General features: G+C 48.2%; 7 protein-coding genes across 7 annotated transcripts; 3 read left to right on the top strand and 4 right to left on the bottom strand.

The window, feature by feature from the left end:
* Positions 1-42: 42 nt before the first annotated feature.
* On the top strand, positions 43-1,482 carry EV420DRAFT_1536415 (ribonuclease H-like domain-containing protein). Its single transcript, XM_060472876.1, has 6 exons — positions 43-515; positions 571-723; positions 775-951; positions 1,000-1,074; positions 1,122-1,217; positions 1,270-1,482. The coding sequence occupies exons 1-6, from the start codon at positions 147-149 to the stop codon at positions 1,405-1,407; spliced, it is 1,008 nt and encodes a 335-aa protein (XP_060331727.1). The 5' UTR covers positions 43-146; the 3' UTR covers positions 1,408-1,482.
* Positions 1,483-1,569: 87 nt separating this feature from the next.
* EV420DRAFT_1674532 (uncharacterized protein) lies at positions 1,570-3,866 on the bottom strand (the record flags this gene model as incomplete). The annotated part of the gene is made up of 15 exons (XM_060479134.1): positions 1,570-1,638; positions 1,676-1,770; positions 1,821-1,979; positions 2,042-2,058; positions 2,112-2,218; positions 2,268-2,329; positions 2,383-2,429; positions 2,478-2,587; positions 2,639-2,690; positions 2,749-2,863; positions 2,916-2,968; positions 3,021-3,208; positions 3,264-3,308; positions 3,367-3,553; positions 3,604-3,866. 15 exons carry the CDS (start codon positions 3,864-3,866, stop codon positions 1,570-1,572), a joined length of 1,569 nt encoding a protein of 522 aa, XP_060331726.1.
* Positions 3,867-5,294: 1,428 nt separating this feature from the next.
* On the bottom strand, positions 5,295-7,789 carry EV420DRAFT_1536412 (HEC/Ndc80p family-domain-containing protein). The gene is made up of 8 exons (XM_060472875.1): positions 7,477-7,789; positions 7,004-7,418; positions 6,756-6,957; positions 6,614-6,708; positions 6,414-6,558; positions 5,813-6,366; positions 5,635-5,765; positions 5,295-5,574 (listed from the first exon to the last, which is right to left on the bottom strand). Exons 1-8 carry the CDS (start codon positions 7,731-7,733, stop codon positions 5,424-5,426), a joined length of 1,950 nt encoding a protein of 649 aa, XP_060331725.1. The 5' UTR covers positions 7,734-7,789; the 3' UTR covers positions 5,295-5,423.
* Positions 7,790-7,930: 141 nt separating this feature from the next.
* On the top strand, positions 7,931-8,563 carry EV420DRAFT_1620099 (uncharacterized protein; the record flags this gene model as incomplete). Its single annotated transcript, XM_060475544.1, has 3 exons — positions 7,931-7,998; positions 8,049-8,165; positions 8,218-8,563. The coding sequence occupies 3 exons, from the start codon at positions 7,931-7,933 to the stop codon at positions 8,561-8,563; spliced, it is 531 nt and encodes a 176-aa protein (XP_060331724.1).
* Positions 8,564-8,655: 92 nt separating this feature from the next.
* On the bottom strand, positions 8,656-10,404 carry EV420DRAFT_271417 (uncharacterized protein). The gene is made up of 7 exons (XM_060481486.1): positions 10,309-10,404; positions 10,121-10,246; positions 9,818-10,069; positions 9,432-9,771; positions 9,178-9,380; positions 8,949-9,128; positions 8,656-8,891 (listed from the first exon to the last, which is right to left on the bottom strand). The coding sequence occupies exons 1-7, from the start codon at positions 10,336-10,338 to the stop codon at positions 8,748-8,750; spliced, it is 1,275 nt and encodes a 424-aa protein (XP_060331723.1). The 5' UTR covers positions 10,339-10,404; the 3' UTR covers positions 8,656-8,747.
* A 1,118-nt stretch (positions 10,405-11,522) lies between these two features.
* EV420DRAFT_1641733 (uncharacterized protein) lies at positions 11,523-14,536 on the top strand (the record flags this gene model as incomplete). The annotated part of the gene is made up of 9 exons (XM_060477273.1): positions 11,523-11,545; positions 11,602-11,621; positions 11,685-11,829; positions 11,879-12,012; positions 12,068-13,397; positions 13,453-13,746; positions 13,800-14,090; positions 14,142-14,456; positions 14,509-14,536. 9 exons carry the CDS (start codon positions 11,523-11,525, stop codon positions 14,534-14,536), a joined length of 2,580 nt encoding a protein of 859 aa, XP_060331722.1.
* Positions 14,537-14,709: 173 nt separating this feature from the next.
* Positions 14,710-16,508, bottom strand: EV420DRAFT_1269089 (mRNA capping enzyme-domain-containing protein; the record flags this gene model as incomplete). The annotated part of the gene is made up of 7 exons (XM_060467480.1): positions 14,710-14,744; positions 14,796-14,959; positions 15,012-15,191; positions 15,246-15,531; positions 15,578-15,826; positions 15,878-16,222; positions 16,301-16,508. The coding sequence occupies 7 exons, from the start codon at positions 16,506-16,508 to the stop codon at positions 14,710-14,712; spliced, it is 1,467 nt and encodes a 488-aa protein (XP_060331721.1).
* Positions 16,509-16,570: the final 62 nt, after the last annotated feature.

Below are 16,570 nucleotides of genomic sequence, written 5' to 3'. Positions count from 1 at the left end.
GTGGGGTAATAGTCGGTACTAGGCAGACGGGACTTTCCTGGACCTTTGAGCATGCACGTGACTAAAGGGACACAAATATGGCTTCATGCGTCACCGATCAACAAATTTCTTTTCTAACCTGATGGACGTACTCCCTTGATTCTGGTATGCCATTGTCTTCTAGCTTCCTATCAATACCTATTTGGCTCTGGGATTTGATTGTACACTTTTATTCTATATACGGCCTCACTCTTATCCTCGCAACCCTTCTAATGTCGGGCCTCGCCTATCGTCACATCTCTCGCACTTTTTTCGCCACACCGTCGCGTCTCAATTTTGCTGAAGGGAAAGCTGGACGCGCAGCATCCTCTAGTCCGTCCAGGAATACATACCTGAAGGCCAGCCAACAGACAACTCCCCACCCAGGTCAAGCGTATCCATTTCGAAAACCACAACCGTACGATGCATTCCTCGTTATGGACTTTGAGGCGACTTGTATAGCTACCTCACGATTCAATTATGCAAATGAGATTATTGTGAGACTTCATATACCTCCTGCTGGCCTATCCGTCCTACTAATGAACATCCTAGGAATTTCCTGTTGCATTACTCAAATGGGAAGACAAAACTCCCGATGGAACAGCTAGCCAGCTAGCCATTGTAGATGAATTTCGTTCATTTGTCAAACCTACGTGGAAGCCCATTCTCTCAGAATATTGTACAACTTTGACTGGGATAACACAAGTTCGTACTGCCTCAGAGTCTTACCTGCGTCCCATTCTGAACTTGATGCAGGCGCAAGTCGATGAAGCTCCATCGCTTTCGGAAGTGTTTTCGTTGCTCAAAGTATTTATGGCAAAACATAAACTCATTGACAAGGATACGGAGCAAACTCTGACCCGTTTCTGTTGGTGTACTGATGGGCCATGGGACATTCAAGACCTTCTGCTAAAAACGTGTTTCATCTCCAAAGTAAGAAAATATTTCTTCCATACGTCTGTTCTCAGATTCCACCGATAGACCCCCATGCCAGCTTGGATGCAAGGTAACATTCTTGACGTTAGAGCACAAGTAACGTCTTGGATGCATACCCAGGTAAGGTGATCACTATTTCATGGGCTAGTATTTCCTCAAGTTAGCAGAATCCTGGAAACCGACCCCGTCCTTTGGGCATAGTACGGCAGTTAAACGCTCTTGGCCTGCCAGACTTCGAAGGCAGCATGCATTCAGGGATTGACGTGAGAACCCATCATGGTCGTGACGGCGTCAGTGCTGACTGGCATTCTGTAGGATACTCGCAACATTGCTAGAATAGTCATTGAGCTTGCGCGCAGAGGTGTTGCTCTCAGACCGAACTTAGGCATAAATGTTCACCGCCGTTGGCCCTGGATGGGGAAAAATGGCAAGGTTATCGAAGAGTATATTTAATCCTGTTCTAAATTGTAGAAGTTTTACGCTACAGCGCCGTTCGGCGGCTTTTATCGGGCTAATAGCAGAGCACAATCTATCTGTTGCTTGAAAGCAATAGTACATTTCGGATCATTATATCTACAAAAGTGTGGGCCAATTATTTAAGCTTGCCGAGCCTTCTTAAATCTCAACATAAATGCAAAAAGTATCGGGAACGGGTCGAGACGAATTACTGCCATACGGTGTTAACTGGGTCATAAAATCTAGAATTTAAAAAGTGACATACGAAGTCCCATAACGTCCCGAAGGCATGTATGTCAGCCTCTTTACACCCCTGCATGATTTCAGTGTTACCGATGTAATTTGACGTTATGAAAACAACTGTGAGCGAGCAGTGAGCAGGAAATCGAATTGACTTTCTTCGATTATACCTTCGGCCTTAAACGAGACGTACACCTCTTTGAGCAGCTTCATGGTATCCGGTCGTCCGCCTCGCTCTTTGGTATCCCAAAGGATGAATCTCTCTGGTTCAATGTTCTTATGAATTAATCCGCTGATGGTGGGTCCGAACGTCTTCTCTTGGTCAGAACCTAAATTACGAAATCGAGTCCGTCAATATATTTTGCGCGAAGCCGAAGACAAAGAAACTTGCCAATCCATATTAAGAACCTGAGTCGGTGGTGTAAGTGGCGCCCTCGCTAACACAGCGCATATACGCTTACCAGTTTGGAGACTGGATACAAGTCGAAAGAGCGGCACCAATCCCAGTGCCTGTGCAGATGCGGATACCTCTCGTATACAGCGTGGACGTATTGGAAACACCTGCAAACTGCACAACCAGTCAGGGAAGCAACCATCACATTGGCAGTTATCTTTACCTTAACCTGTCGTGTCCACAGTGTCCTCGGGGGGTCGTTGACAAGACCCTTCGTAAAGTCCCCTTAACAAAGTCACGTCAGCTCATACCCGCCGGTAGTACTACAGCCAACACACCTTGCACTCCTGCTATCATATAATGGTACTTGGCTTTCGTTCCCTCCCTAAAAACTTCTCAATGCCCGGTCATGTTACTAAGAGGTTCGACTAACGAAATAATCCCGAAGGCATGGTACTCCATTATTGACGACCGACTAATCCTTCCCAGTAAACCTTGTTGCATGCCTCTTTCGAAACGAATGATGGCAACTTTCGGCGACGGCTTCACGATAGAATAAGTAATCATTATTGCTGATTACTTTGTGGTACGTACCAATTCGATGTCAACCTTCACTTCACGTACACATATCCACGGGAGAGCAACGCTGTGATCAGAATAAACGTGATTAATAACAGAAAGAAAAATGCCATGAACAAACATACAAGATAGTCATTCCTGCCGTAAACCAAAAATCCTGGTGTCGAATGAGAGCTGCTCCATCGAGATTCCATCGGCGTGTGACGGGGTTATAAGTGTCTCCGAGAATCACAAACGTCCCTGCGACGATCATGGTCAGTCACGATGTCACTAAAAGTCAAAGTGTCCTTACATGTTGAAAGAAGACCGATCCAACCAGCAAATCGGTGGTGGCGTTCAAACACGCTGCACGCTTGCTCAGCGTCATAGCAATGATCGATGAGTCTAGGTGACGTACTTGTGGTGTGTATTTCTGACCCAGGGAAAGGCGCTGAGTGCACTGATTATAACAGCGGTATTGGTGACCACTCCCATGATGAGTACGGCGTCATGCTGAACGTCAAGCGTGGTGAACATGACCACGACTTTGAAGAGTAGCCAGATGCAGCCCGATAGTGCACAACCGCTGTGTATACCGCCGAGATGCTTGCGTTTTATCTCAGTTGAACGAAATTTAATATAATGATGAAAAAACGCCCACCTGCAGAACAGAGGTGCAACCCAAACGCCACCGCAGTGGGGTCCACTGTATAATGCAAAACTCAGATCGAACTCAAACGAACGTCCAGACGAACTGTACTAACCTTCGCGAAACAAGTGTTCACAAACAGATAGAGGATTCGACCGAATATTTCATTTCGCATCAAAATCGCAAAATTCAGATTACCCACGACCATAGCGCCAGAGTACTTGATGGCATAGGGGAAATGACCAGAGGCAGCTAAGCCTAAGCCTATCATGTTCAGACCGAACGTAAATGTGAAGAACTTTCTGTGCACATCGTTAGCAGGTCCAGCAGAAAAAGATAGCGATGACCTCACCTGTACGTGTTAAACCACAAAGTCCACCTAATCCATAGCGATACCTTCTTCTTCGTCTTCGTCGGGGTCCTGGACTTGAAAATGGGACGGAGGGCAGTGGTGATAAATTTATTGTCGACCTTCTTCTTCTCCGGGGTGGCATTCTCAACCTTCAGCACAGTGGCCTTCTCCTCCACCCGTGAGTCTTCTGATGGGGCGGCTTCCAGTGTCAGGTTTGACTCTAGACCTAGCTCGGCGTCGGTCGACGTCGCATTCGAACCCATAGTTGCCAGAAGCAACGGCAGGACAGCTGGTGGGACCAGAACAAAGGGCAAGGATAGCAAAGAGAGATCCCGGCTCCTTCTTATGTGAAACACAATCCTGGCAATTGATGGCGGTTTACACGCGTTAGGTGCCAATGTCGTCCCGTTTAGAACGGTCTAGCAACAAAAAGCGGTAGATAGATGACCTAAAAATTCCGAGCATCCCTAGAATGCGGGTTCAGCGATTCTCGGAAGCGTTGTGTACCGATTTCCGGTTTCAACAACTTTCTCAGAGCAATTCGGTTGTTGATTGAAGAAAGACCCTCCTAACACGCTGACAACACGTAGCTGGTGTCGTGTCTGGAACTCTCCAATCGAATTACCTACTCTCTATCCTGAGAGTACCTGGAGATGCGCCAATGAGAGAGAAGGGTTAATCCTAATGCGCAAGTTGCTATGCGAATACTTACCACAGTATCGGAACCAAGCCCTGTTGATCCACATGTAACGTACAGTCACGGTTATTACTCTCGCGTTATCGGGAGTGACTTTATATCGCAATCTGGCGTGTCAATGAAAAAATTTCCTAGTGCATAAATCGGAATGATCCCCATTCACGTTGCACAGGCAGAATATAGGTCTGAATCGCAACGGCGGCCATGATTTACCGAGTTTGTATTGAATATCCGTCTGCCATCCTATGGCGTGAGCGTAATTGTGATAGACAACGGACATAACATAGCTTTGTACGCAGCTTAGGAGGCCCAAGAACAAAAAGATACCTGGAAGTTCAATTTAACAAGGCGAAGCGGAGAGAAGCATACTGTCAGCGAAAAGAAGTGATGGGGACGCGACGCCGGTTGCTTAATAAGGTAGCCGAATGTCCACAATCCCACCTCTCCGTAATCTTTTGTGCCCTGAATTCCTGAAGCCACAAGGAGGGGTGGCAGGCTCTGCTGTAAATGTTACTTTCATCGGGAACCATTCGGCTCCACCTCTAGCAAATCTTGTTCCAAGTCACTGTGCCATTAACCGTACGCAGCAGGGTATGTTTTCAAGTCTGAGAGCCATTATTTGTGAAGGAATGTCTAGCAAGTAAGAAATATATTTAGCAAACCATATCGTGATAAAGCCAGGCACACACGTACATTTTCCCCGGGTCGGTCGCAAAATCCATACCCGACAAGCTCAAAATGCGGACCGCCCATCCAAGACACTACATTCACTCGCATTCATGATGATGCAATAGGCAGCGCTGCCGAAAGTCATGAGGAGCAAGGAGTATTTGACGAAAACGAAACCTGTTTAAAGAAGGTTCCGTTCATCTATATGTTCCGAACAGTTTGCCGGACCCGTTCTCTGGTTCCAAAGCTTGTATCCCGGCGCCACGACTGTCGATATGAAGCGTCTAGCTTCGCTATTGTACGCGTTGGGCCCGGTTTTGACCCACACCGAGGTTCAGGATCTCCATCTGATACCGGTTAGCCATCAACTCCGCTTTTGACATCCATGGAAATACAAGAAATAATACAAGACCAATAACTTAGATACTGCCCACAACCACAAGTAAGGCCTGCATTAACTCTGAGATGTGTCCACGAACTCCCGCAAATCAACTAAATGCCGCGAAACTTCGCTCTTGAACATGGCAATATCATTACTGTTCTTGATGATAGCACGCACAGTTGCCTCTTTCAGTCGAGAGACTTTCTCCACCTGTTCTTGATATCTGATATATGTCAAAGATAACTATCAGTGGAGCGCTTGACAAGGGTGTAAGACAGCTTACTTGAATTGTAAGCCGGTCAGTCGTGTGTTGACACCCATGCCATTGGCCAAAGCAGCCGTTCTAGCGTGGGCAAGTTCTCGTTCCACTCGTGTTGCTTCATTGCTGGCAACGAGTGCTTCTTGTTGCGCGGCCTATGTGGCCCTGGTTAGATAATAAACTAGTCAAATGAATGACTTACGTCTCTCAATTCCTCTGCTTGTTCATGAAGGCTAACGACTTTCTTCTCTACTTCGGTTGTCTCGAGGTCAAGATTCTCACATTCTGCCATGAGTTGGTCCAACTCATTATCAACCTTGATCCTCTCGCTCTCAACAGATGCGCGCTCGGATCTCTTGGATTCCGCAATATTGTTGAGGGTAGGCCTAATGACCCTCCTGATCTCGGCGCCCTTTAAAAGCTGATGAGGATTGGAAGCGGCGGTGTTCAGCTCCAGCATGAGATCGACACCTTCAAAAGGCGGCGGTAGAGGCGGAAGAAGCTCCAAAGAGGAGAGTAAATTGATATATGCATCCAGAGCCTCCTCTGTAGCAGCAGCCCGATTCGTGACGTTGACCTCTAAATTCAAAACAGTCCGATGAGTCTCGGCGATCTTTTGTCTGAGGTCTTCTAAATTCCTGGAGAGCGTTTCGTGCTCCGTTGTCATGCGACTGACTTCCTCGGGAGACAAATTTTGCGTCTTGACAATATCTGAAAGCCTCTCCTGCTCCAATTTCATCTGGGTCAAGCTTTCATCTGGAGGTATCGTTGAGCGTGATGTGAAGACCCCACACGCTACTTACCTTTTCTTGCAAGCTCTGTCTTCTCTTGAGCAATGAAGTCAATCAATTTCTTCTTCTTAACCTCATAAAGCTGAAGGATCTTCTGAAATTTCTCGTTGTCACCCTTCAACAAGCCATTTTCATCTTGGGCTTTCGCGATTGGGGCCTGAAAGACCATTCAGTTTTGTAACGTATAAGTGGAGGTGGAGACATGCACGTACAGCGGAGCTTTTCAGTTTGTCGTATTCGATCGTCGCATCGTCCAGCTGCTTTCTCAGTTGCTCCAGATCATGTTGTACCCGCTCATTCTTTTTCGCTGTATGCATCGTGAGATAAGACGGACGGTTAGTTACATGATCTTACCGTAGCGTTCTTCCAAAGCCTGCTTGGGCTCAACCATCAAGTCCCTGCTGTCTTCGTCGCTGCTATCGAGCCAAAGGGAATAGGCTTGCTCGGCGAAATCGTACGCAAGTGCAGTGTGATCCATTGGGTCGTCGAATTCATCGGGTATATCTGTGCTTATTTGAAGAGTGGGATGTCCACTCGCTAGATAATGGTTCCGCATCTGATGGCTGTGAGTCAACGAAACATCATGGCCAAGCCCTGCTTACTTGACATAGTTGCACCAACCAATGGAGAATACCTAGAAGAGATGGCCACGAGTGCATGCTGGCGGGTGCGGCCAGCCACTTGTTATCAATTTGGGATACATAAGGGTATTTCAGATACTTGAGGGCTGGTATAAACTGCTCTTGTATCGAAGCCTTGGGGTTCAAGGGATACGACGCGTCTAAGGAAAGAACTAGGTAGTCAAAGATAGCCCGAAAGTCCTTCCCTTGGATATTGATCAACGTGTTCATTGTAATTGTCTCGTGACCCGCATTCTGGAAGAAGTCTAGTATATCATGGCGCATCTTGGCTTGGTAGGCCTTGTCGCGAAGAGGACGAGTATCTTTCGTTGTTTGGTTATTTGATGGAGCCCCGCCAAGAGCTCCAGCAGGCCATACCGACGTACGGCGAACGCTGCTACAGGATGCCACGCAAGTATAAGTGAACGGAAACGAAGAGGGTAATAGCTACGCACTTGTTCAAAGGCGTCTTACCCAGGTTCGGTAATAGTTTTGACGCACTTTGTAGAAGAGGATTCTGCGGTTGGAATATAGATTGCCTATTATTTGGCCGGGATCCATAATGAGAGGTGAATGGAGTTCGAGCTGGCCCGCCGGCAAGAGATGCACGTAGGTTGGGGGTAGGCTTATTAGCTGTTGATGGAAGAGGGATTCCAGACCGTCCTGCTGTAGGTTCAAGGGAATGCATAACAGACCCACGACGGGGATCCATGGCAAAGAAATGCGCCGCTAACGACGCGTCTGGTGGTGGGAGGTGGCCAACCGTGGATGTGACTGTGACTTTACCGCGTCGGTCACGGATCACGTGTCAAATAATCGGAACCGCCGGCAATTCGGCATGTGCAGTCACCGTCAGTAACTATTCAGTTCAGTCGTGACGATAGCGATTGGATTGCCTTTAACCGAACCATGAGTGTCCGCGAACTATTCGGTGGTGCCATTACTGCAATTACTCCCGGAAATCTTGTCGATGCCTCGTCAGTCGCTCATTCTTCGCTTTCTGACATTTCGTAATTCCAGTCGCTAGGGATATTCGCCAAGTTCCAGACACCCAAGAGGTGTTCCTTTACCCCGACTCCAGCATCAGCATCATCGTAGAAATTCTTCAGAGGGTTGATCCCCCAGATTTCCGCGATGCCGCCAAGTGAAGTCATTGCAATAGTACACTCCCTTCATCATCTTGATTATCGGCACAGATTTCATTTTGACTCTCTGGCCCACGATAATAATGCCCTTCAGAGCAATGTTGAGTCAGTGGATGTCATTCCAAACGATAGAGGAGATAGAACACCTTCTGCTATTGTTCTCTCTGGACATCAGGTAGTCCGCAAATTCAATCAAGCGACGCCAGACCAGGTTCTTGTCCTGATGGCCGTCTATCGTATAGAGGATAAGGGAATTGACTTGGTTGTCACATTCAATGTACCTCTTCAATCCAATGATGGGGGCGGAGTGGGAGAAGCTGGTCGTGATATAGTACGAACTCAGTTCGACACGTTTGTCCGGTCTTTGACTATCGTTGACTTCGGGCTCTTCGCCTAATAAGTCTTCATCTTCAAATCGGGCAAGTACGTAGATAATTCAAACGCAGAGTTTCCCGCAGACGGAGCCGCGACAGCATGTTCTCTTTCATTCAATGGGAGGTAAAGATTAGAAAAAGCATAGGTATAGTACAACTAAAAATACAGCTCCACACATATAACCAAGATCAAGAATACACACGACTTTACTGGACATCCAGTCGCTCTTCGGCTTCCGGCTCTTCTACGATTCGTTCTGCAGCGGCGGCTTTCGCCTTGGCTTCTTTCTTTCGTTTCGCTGACGCCTTCAGTTTTTCCCACTGATCGCGGAATTTGACGATCATTGCTTTCTGTAAAGTTGGGCGGTGTTATGGGTACCAGTACCATATCACCGGTAGGTCACTCACATGCTTCTCGTTCTCCACTCGCATAGCTCGGAGATCATCTTCGAGTTCCTTAACCCGACGGGCATATTGCGCTTCGCGTGCAGTATGATAACCCGGTATTGGGAGAGGTGCCGGTATATGCGGGTTAAGATCCATTGCCGTACGCTGCAGATTCATAGATGTACCCATTGTTCGTTGAGCCTTAAAAGGGGTCAAAGATAGAACAAATTTTTCAGCCGGGTCAACGCACAACTTCTTTTGTTGCTTGATATATGCTCTCCCGGAGTTGGATATCCTGTTCTTTTCTTATGGCCATGGCTTTTTCCGCAGCCTCTAAACGCCGCCGTAGAGTTTCTACTTCCGTTTTCAGTCCGATGTTTTCTTTCCTCAGTGCGGCGTGTGAGGGCTCCGAATCAGATGGTATGAGGAAGAAAGATTCGGATAATTCATCGCCTGTATGGTTGTATTACTAGACAGAATGCCAAACAAACAAATCAGGTCTACCTTCATCAAATATCTCTTCACCAAAATCTTCTGTTGAGGAAGATTTTATTGAACCAAATGTCAAATTGCTGGGCTTGGAAGGGGAATGCTGCACTTCTTTGGACATTCCGGGAAGCCTGAGTCGTTTCGTCAGCCTTACTACCATGGGTTCCTCGTCACTGCTAAGGCTAGAGTCCCTGTTCAATCCTCGATGAATAGGTGGCGTAGTAGTCCTTGGGGGCGTGCCAACAGTATCAGTAAAGCCTAAAGGTGTACTAGCAAACGCGACTGCTTCTGAGTGCTGATCAAATTTGGCCTGTACAAAGTTCCACCAGTGATTGAAAGCGTCGCCTGGATCCGACTGAAGAACAATAAGACGACTTTGAGCAATTGCAGGATGCACTTACACGCTGACCACCTAGGAGCATGAAAGATTCGTCGACAGTGGCCTGCAAGTCAGCAGTGTGCCTTTGAGGAGGTGGTGAAGAGCTGGGTGAAAAATCGGCGACAAAATTGGGGGTTGCTGAGAGCTTGGGTATATCGCGCTTCTGAGGTACAAGGGGATCCTTTCCATCCTCTCTGAGCTTCTCTATTCTCCTCTCGAGCTCACTGGCAGCCTTCCGGTGTTCGTTGTAGAGCATTTGCAGTGTACGCTTAGCCTAATCCACAGCAGATCAATTGTGAGCTATGATATACAGAATGGTACAAACTGAATCATCGGTACTCCTTTCTACGGCAGCAAAATACGCTTCTGCGGCTTTTGAATGCTCTTCTGCGGCTGGAATGAGTAGTCCGTTGTTAAGAAAGTCCTCTGCATTGGCGGCATGCTGGTGTGCCTAGTAATATAGAGGATGCCAATGAGAGAGAGAAAAGGAAACGATTCGATGAAGAGGATTACAGTATTCATTGGCATGTCAATCTGAGACATCGTGCATGAGCAGTGGTAAACGAAGGTACTGCGACTCGACGGTGAGCACAAGTCTGGATGTTTCCATATATAGATTGCTACCCTGAATCAAGTGACGCAGTCAAACAGTGTGAACACATTGGCTCAATAGGCGCCAAGCACCGACTAACGAGTCAGTATTAAGGTATCTCAAGCTCCGAAACACAGCACCCTCCCCCTATTCAAAAATAATAAAACTAGGCTAGCGATCCCCGACCATGCTCCATAAATCCCTCGATGAACCACATTCCAACGATACTTGAGCGCAGAGAGAAGATGGCTCACGACGGCGAGGTACGAGTCGTTACTCTAATGTAGACGCTATCCTCACACACACTTAGGTCAAAGCGGACATGCCAACAAAGAGAAGAGTGCGAATAGTAGATTTTGTGCGTCATGCCCCTTGAAAGGTTTGGCAGATACTGACACAACGTTGGCAGATATCAAGACCGACAAGGGCATCTCCGCGAGATTTTCGGGGGGACAAACCAGGCAAACGGGAGAGGAGCTTCAGTCTCACACTTGGCCGCCATAGCAGAACACAGATGGATCCAGAAAGTCATGGCACTGGGAGACGCAGGATGCATTCCAGACGCTCCTCTTGGGCTAGAAAACCAACAGCACTAGCAATACAGACGGAGGAAACAAGGCTGTTCAATCCATTTGGCGACGCCGAGCCATCGGGAACCACACCGCGCGTTCCATTGGAGAGAGACCCCTTCCTAGAAATAGGTATGCGCAGCGTGGATGCTGTTCAGAAGCCGATATATTCGGCACCAATAACGTTGGCCAGTCCGAGTCAAGTGGAAATCGTGGATCCATCCAAACACATTATTCCTGTTGACCTTGAGATAGTTATTAGCAAACAGACATGAAAACGGACACGGCGTAGTATACGATAGCTTGAAAGACGTAGATTACCATATAGTGCAACCTAATAATAAGTAGCCTGATTCTGGAAAATCTGATGAGGCTGTGCGACCGGAAAATTGACCCGGATCCTGCCAGATATGGAACTTCCGGATCTCTTGTTGGCAACCGAGGCTTTTGACTAAGCGAGGCTAACAGTCGACGCTCACGACGTCGACCACAGCGCCGGTCTCTGTCGCTACCTCTACGCTTCCAAGCATATTTGTTTCTTCCTCTTTCGTTCTCCTGGAATAATCATGTCTGCTCCTCCAGGGCCTCTGTGAGTAGTTTCTCGCAGTTACAGCCTTACAGCACCGTATTCACTTTGCTACGCAGGAAGAAGATAAGGGTAACGGGTAAGAGGACTCACACCCTTTTGCCACTTTTGCGCTCATGACGCCTCACCCGCTCTTTGCTAGTTGTTGCCGCAGACGGACTTTCCAAACGAGATGTCTTCCGCCTCCCAGACCCCTTTGCCGTTATTACTGTTGATGCTGAACAGACACACACAACGAGTGTGATGAAGAAGACACTGAATCCGTATTGGAATGAGAGTTTTGATATGTCAGTTCGCTGTTATTTTTTGTGTATTTATCTGACTATTCCATTTTAGCACGGTCAAGGACTCGTCCGTCGTCGCAGTCCAGATATTCGACCAGCGGAAATTCAAGAGAAGAGATCAGGGCTTTTTGGGTGTGGTTAATGTACGAGTCAGTGACGTTCTTGATCTTGAGCTGGGCGGTCATGGTGCGTCTTGTGCTTCCCACTGAGAGACGCTCGTTTTCCCATACTCTTTCCCTAGAAATGCTCACGCTGGACTTGAAAAAATCCAATGACAATCTGGTCGTTCATGGCAAACTGATTATCTACCTGTCGACGAATATCAACCAGCCGATCAGCAACCCTGGGCCTTCTCAAGTGTCGGGCCTGAGTAGCGCTTTTGCAGACATGGGTCTGAACAATTCTCCGTCCGCGAGTACATCAAACTTGGCGCTACCAGGGCCTTCGGGTTCTCTTTCCCGTGCCTCGAGTTCCCACGCCACAGGGGCAGATACCAACAGCCCTGCACCCGTTTCGATGCCCACTCCTTCTCCAGCACCTTCTCCGGACGCTGAGCAGCAACAGCCATCTGCTCAATCCCCTACGTCTTCTTCTCGCCCTACAAGCTCTATTAGCCCCGGTTCTTCTCCAGCCACCGCTACGGCTTCCTCTAATACCAACACCGCCCAGACGCCTGCGTCTGGGGGTGGCTCGACAGCAAACAGCCAGATGCGGAACTTCAATCCTAATGTTGATCAATATGGTCCTTTGCCGCCTGGTTGGGAACGTCGTATCGATCCGTTAGGCCGCACATACTACGTCGATCATAACACTCGCACTACCACCTGGAATAGGCCCTCTGCAAGTGCAGCTGTCAATAGTAATACGCAGGAGGGTGAAACTAATGCCGCCCGTGATCAGCATTCACGTCGGATCCTTGCTGATGACCTCCTTGAAGCCAACAACAGTAGTTCGAGTGTTTTCCGCAACACTAGTGCTACAGCCACTCCTGCTGGTGCCCAGAATGCGCCCGCAGCCATGGCTGCCGCAAACAACACCACCACGCCGGGCTCAGGTCAACTCCCCAATGGTTGGGAGGAACGGTTCACACTGGAGGGTCGGCCTTATTATGTCGATCACAATACTCGAACCACAACCTGGGTCGATCCTCGTCGACAGGCAATCATCCGAGTGATGGGCCCCAATGGTCAGGGGCCGGCTCTACAGCCCCAAGCTATTTCACAGCTTGGCCCTCTTCCCTCTGGGTGGGAAATGCGTCTGACTTCCACCGCCCGTGTGTATTTCGTCGACCATAACACCAAGACCACGACATGGGACGATCCACGTTTGCCATCCACTCTTGACGCTAACGTTCCGCAATACAAACGCGACTTTAGGAGGAAGCTTATCTACTTCCGCAGTCAGCCTGCCATGCGTGCTCAACCGGGCAATTGCCAGATCAAGATTAGGAGAAACCACATTTTCGAAGACAGTTATGCTGAGATCATGAGGCAGACTCCCAACGACCTGAAGAAACGACTCATGATCAAATTTGACGGCGAAGATGGTCTTGATTATGGTGGTCTCTCAAGGTTCGTAAACTTTATGATCAATCTGGAAATAAAGTGCTCACGGCTGAATACACAGAGAATTCTTTTTCTTGCTGTCACACGAAATGTTCAACCCATTCTATTGTCTATTTGAATACTCCGCGCACGATAACTATACCCTCCAAATTAATCCAGCTTCTGGGGTCAACCCGGAACACTTGAACTATTTCAAGTTTATCGGACGATGTTTAGGTCTCGGTATCTTCCATCGGAGGTTCCTGGATGCCTACTTCATTGTCAGTTTCTATAAGATGATTCTGAAGAAGAAGGTGACTTTGTCCGACTTGGAAAGTGTGGATGCGGAACTTCACCGCGGCATGACGTGGATGCTGTAAGTCGCTCGATTAGATTTCTTTACTCAAAGTTGAATCTTCTATGACACAGGGAAAACGATATCACTGATGTTATTGACGAAACGTTCACCACCACTGAGGAACGCTTCGGTGAAATGGTCACTATCGAGCTGAAACCTGGTGGTGCAGATGTTCCAGTCACTCAAGACAACAAGAAGGAATACGTTGAGCATGTCGTCGAGTATCGTATCTCCAAGCGAGTCAAGGAGCAGTTCGAAGCATTTATGTCCGGATTCAGCGAACTGATCCCCCAAGATCTTATCACCGTGTTCGACGAACGGGAACTAGAACTTCTTATTGGCGGAATGTCAGAAATTGACGTGTACGATTCACTTGTCTCTGCTGCCTTACTTTTGTCATAACTCTTCTTTAGGGACGATTGGACCAAGTTCACCGACTACCGCGGCTATGAGATGAATGACGAAGTTATACAATGGTTCTGGAAATGCGTCCGTAGCTGGCCACCTGAACGCAAGTCGCGCCTGTTACAGTTCGCTACTGGGACATCGCGTATACCCGTCAATGGTTTCAAAGATCTGCAGGGGTCTGATGGACCAAGGCGTTTCACAATCGAAAAGTCGGGCGATCCTTCACAGCTTCCTAAGAGCCATACATGTTTCAACCGTATAGATCTTCCTCCATATAAAGACTATGCAAGTTTAGAGCAGAAGCTCACTTTAGCAGTAGAGTGAGTACTTCAGTTTTTGTCTCTGATGCACCTCTGACAGACATCATTCTAGGGAAACCGTTGGATTTGGACAAGAGTAATGGACAACTGTAGTACCACCCCATATTTTAAACAGCCTAACACCCCCCTATGAATCTATCCGGTTTGTTGCTTATATCAACAGATGGTCAAATATTATGTTTTTTTTCTGAGATATCAATTACTCGAATGCGTACAGGACAACGTATAAAGATGACTAGAATATACAGTAGAGCTACCGCTTCTCAAAAGCAAAAGCAATATAAATATCTGCAAGCAGACATCAGTACTTTCAGGACTGATATCGGGGGAACAACATACTAGCAGCCTCCCACTGGTCCTCGTCCATGGAACTCTCACCGTTAGCATCGACTACCTTCATCCGCACCATCAGAGGACCAAACTCTGGATGTTCCTGATGTTCTTCAAAAACGTGATGAAACTCCTCCTTATATACCGGATACAAGTTGTATTCTGAAGCTAGTCTGATAAAGGTTCGTCAGTTTGCCTTCTTATACGTAGGTCGGAAGCACCCACTGTACAAAATGGTCCCAATGGACTATATACTCCGGGACATCTTCGACTGCATCCTGAAGAAAGAACCAATATTTATGACCAAAAACAGGTCTGTGCTTTCTATCCTCGAAACGAATTTTGTACACAGAGTTACCAAAGGTTAGGTCTTCGGTAGAGTGAGGCAGATCGTCCAGATTTTGGCTACAAGGGAGGGAATGAGACAAATAATGAAGTGTTTACTTGCAAGAGGCTCACAGTAATTGTTCAGCATTCGGTATGGTACCAATGAATACACCTCCTCGTCGTAACCATCGGCTCACATTATCGAGCATGCATCGTGCCTTCTGCTCAGTTTCAAAGGCGTAGTGCATGCAAAATTGCATAGAGACCACGTCAAAGGGCTGCCGTAGTAGGTCTATTGGAAAGGCCTGGCTGAGCGGTTGGGTGTAGCAATCTAGCGCTGCGAATGTTGCATTGAACCGGGCACCTCGCTGTGATTCCCATCGTTGTCGGGCTTGCTCGATAGATATAGAAGCGATATCTAGGAAGCGGTTAGTTGCATAGATAAACGCGATCCCTATACTCACCAGCGCCAATATAGTCTCGGACCTTTGCTTTCGCCCACTTGGACAGGTCTCCGCCCTTGCCGCATCCCATGTCGAGCACTTTACCTGACTGCCCTCTACCAGGACCAGAACTTTGTTGAGGTTTCTGGTGAAGGGCGGGATGTGCGAAACGAGATATAAGGACGGATTTGACCCAGTTGTTGAAATTTTTGAGGCCAATGATAGGCGAATCAAGTCGTTGGACGACACCGACTTCTGGACGCGAGTTGTCTAGTCAAGAAGCGTCGGCAGTTAGCACGACATGGAAGAACTGAGACACACAGTGATCAATGACCATGCCTACATCGCCGGCAGCCCTTTTAGCTGGAGGCCTGTCCCGGTCGTCTGTATCGTTGCTTGGCTCTCGTTTCCGTTTTGTCAGGCGGGACGTGCCTTTGCCGTGATACTGCTTGTACATGGCCATTTCTGCAGGAGACATGGGCTTGAGAACGGACTGTGCTGGGGTGACTCGCTTGCGAGGGTTATATGGGATGGTGGTCGGTGGCGCTGGGAGCGGCGGTGGCTGCATGGTGGGTGATACGGTCGAACGGGGCGTCGAGGACGGATGGGGTTGCTGGAAAGATGACGATGACGACGACGAAGGCCGTGAAAAGACAGGCGACTGAGCTGGAGAGCGTCTAGATGGAGAAGAGGCTGGACGGTGGAGGTCGTCGTCGTCGTCGTGGACGATGAGCTGATGCCTACGCAATGGCTGAGAAGACGAGAGCTTGTCGTCGTGAGAGTCGGCTGGCGCATGCAAGAGATGGTTCAGCGTCGGGCGGCGTGATTGTTGAGGTGCGTCGGCATTGAGGAGGACGGCGAGGTCGGTTGCTCGTCGTGGGAGAGAAGGTGAAGGAGCTGGGGAGAGCGGCGAATTCATGACTGCATCGCGCACTGGGTCAAATTTAGGCATCCCTCGCCAGTCAAGCTGTTTGCCTTTGGTTGCCTCGGGTAATTTACAGAATTCCCAGTTTT

This window comes from Desarmillaria tabescens (genome assembly GCF_030435595.1).
Source record: "Desarmillaria tabescens strain CCBAS 213 chromosome Unknown EV420scaffold_14, whole genome shotgun sequence".
Lineage (NCBI taxonomy): Eukaryota > Fungi > Basidiomycota > Agaricomycetes > Agaricales > Physalacriaceae > Desarmillaria > Desarmillaria tabescens.
The sequence above is the reverse complement of the archived record's forward strand: the minus strand, read 5'-3'. Positions and strand labels throughout refer to the sequence as shown.

Bases quoted from the DNA above. Each gene is read 5' to 3' on its own strand.
- EV420DRAFT_271417 (XM_060481486.1), bottom strand. From the start codon at position 10,338: ATGTCTCAGATTGACATGCCAATGAATACT. The intron at 10,070-10,120 runs GTTTGTACCATT...GCTGTGGATTAG, and splicing joins AAAGGAGTACCGATGATTCA to GCTAAGCGTACACTGCAAAT. The intron at 9,772-9,817 runs GTAAGTGCATCC...ATTGTTCTTCAG, and splicing joins TGCTCCTAGGTGGTCAGCGT to TCGGATCCAGGCGACGCTTT.
- EV420DRAFT_1536415 (XM_060472876.1), top strand. From the start codon at position 147: ATGCCATTGTCTTCTAGCTTCCTATCAATACCTATTTGGCTCTGGGAT. The intron at 724-774 runs GTTCGTACTGCC...AACTTGATGCAG, and splicing joins CTTTGACTGGGATAACACAA to GCGCAAGTCGATGAAGCTCC. The intron at 1,075-1,121 runs GTAAGGTGATCA...TCAAGTTAGCAG, and splicing joins CGTCTTGGATGCATACCCAG to AATCCTGGAAACCGACCCCG.
- EV420DRAFT_1536412 (XM_060472875.1), bottom strand. From the start codon at position 7,733: ATGGATCCCCGTCGTGGGTCTGTTATGCATTCCCTTGAACCTACAGCA. The intron at 7,419-7,476 runs GTGCGTAGCTAT...GGCATCCTGTAG, and splicing joins GGTAAGACGCCTTTGAACAA to CAGCGTTCGCCGTACGTCGG. The intron at 6,367-6,413 runs GTAAGTAGCGTG...CGATACCTCCAG, and splicing joins GACAGAGCTTGCAAGAAAAG to ATGAAAGCTTGACCCAGATG.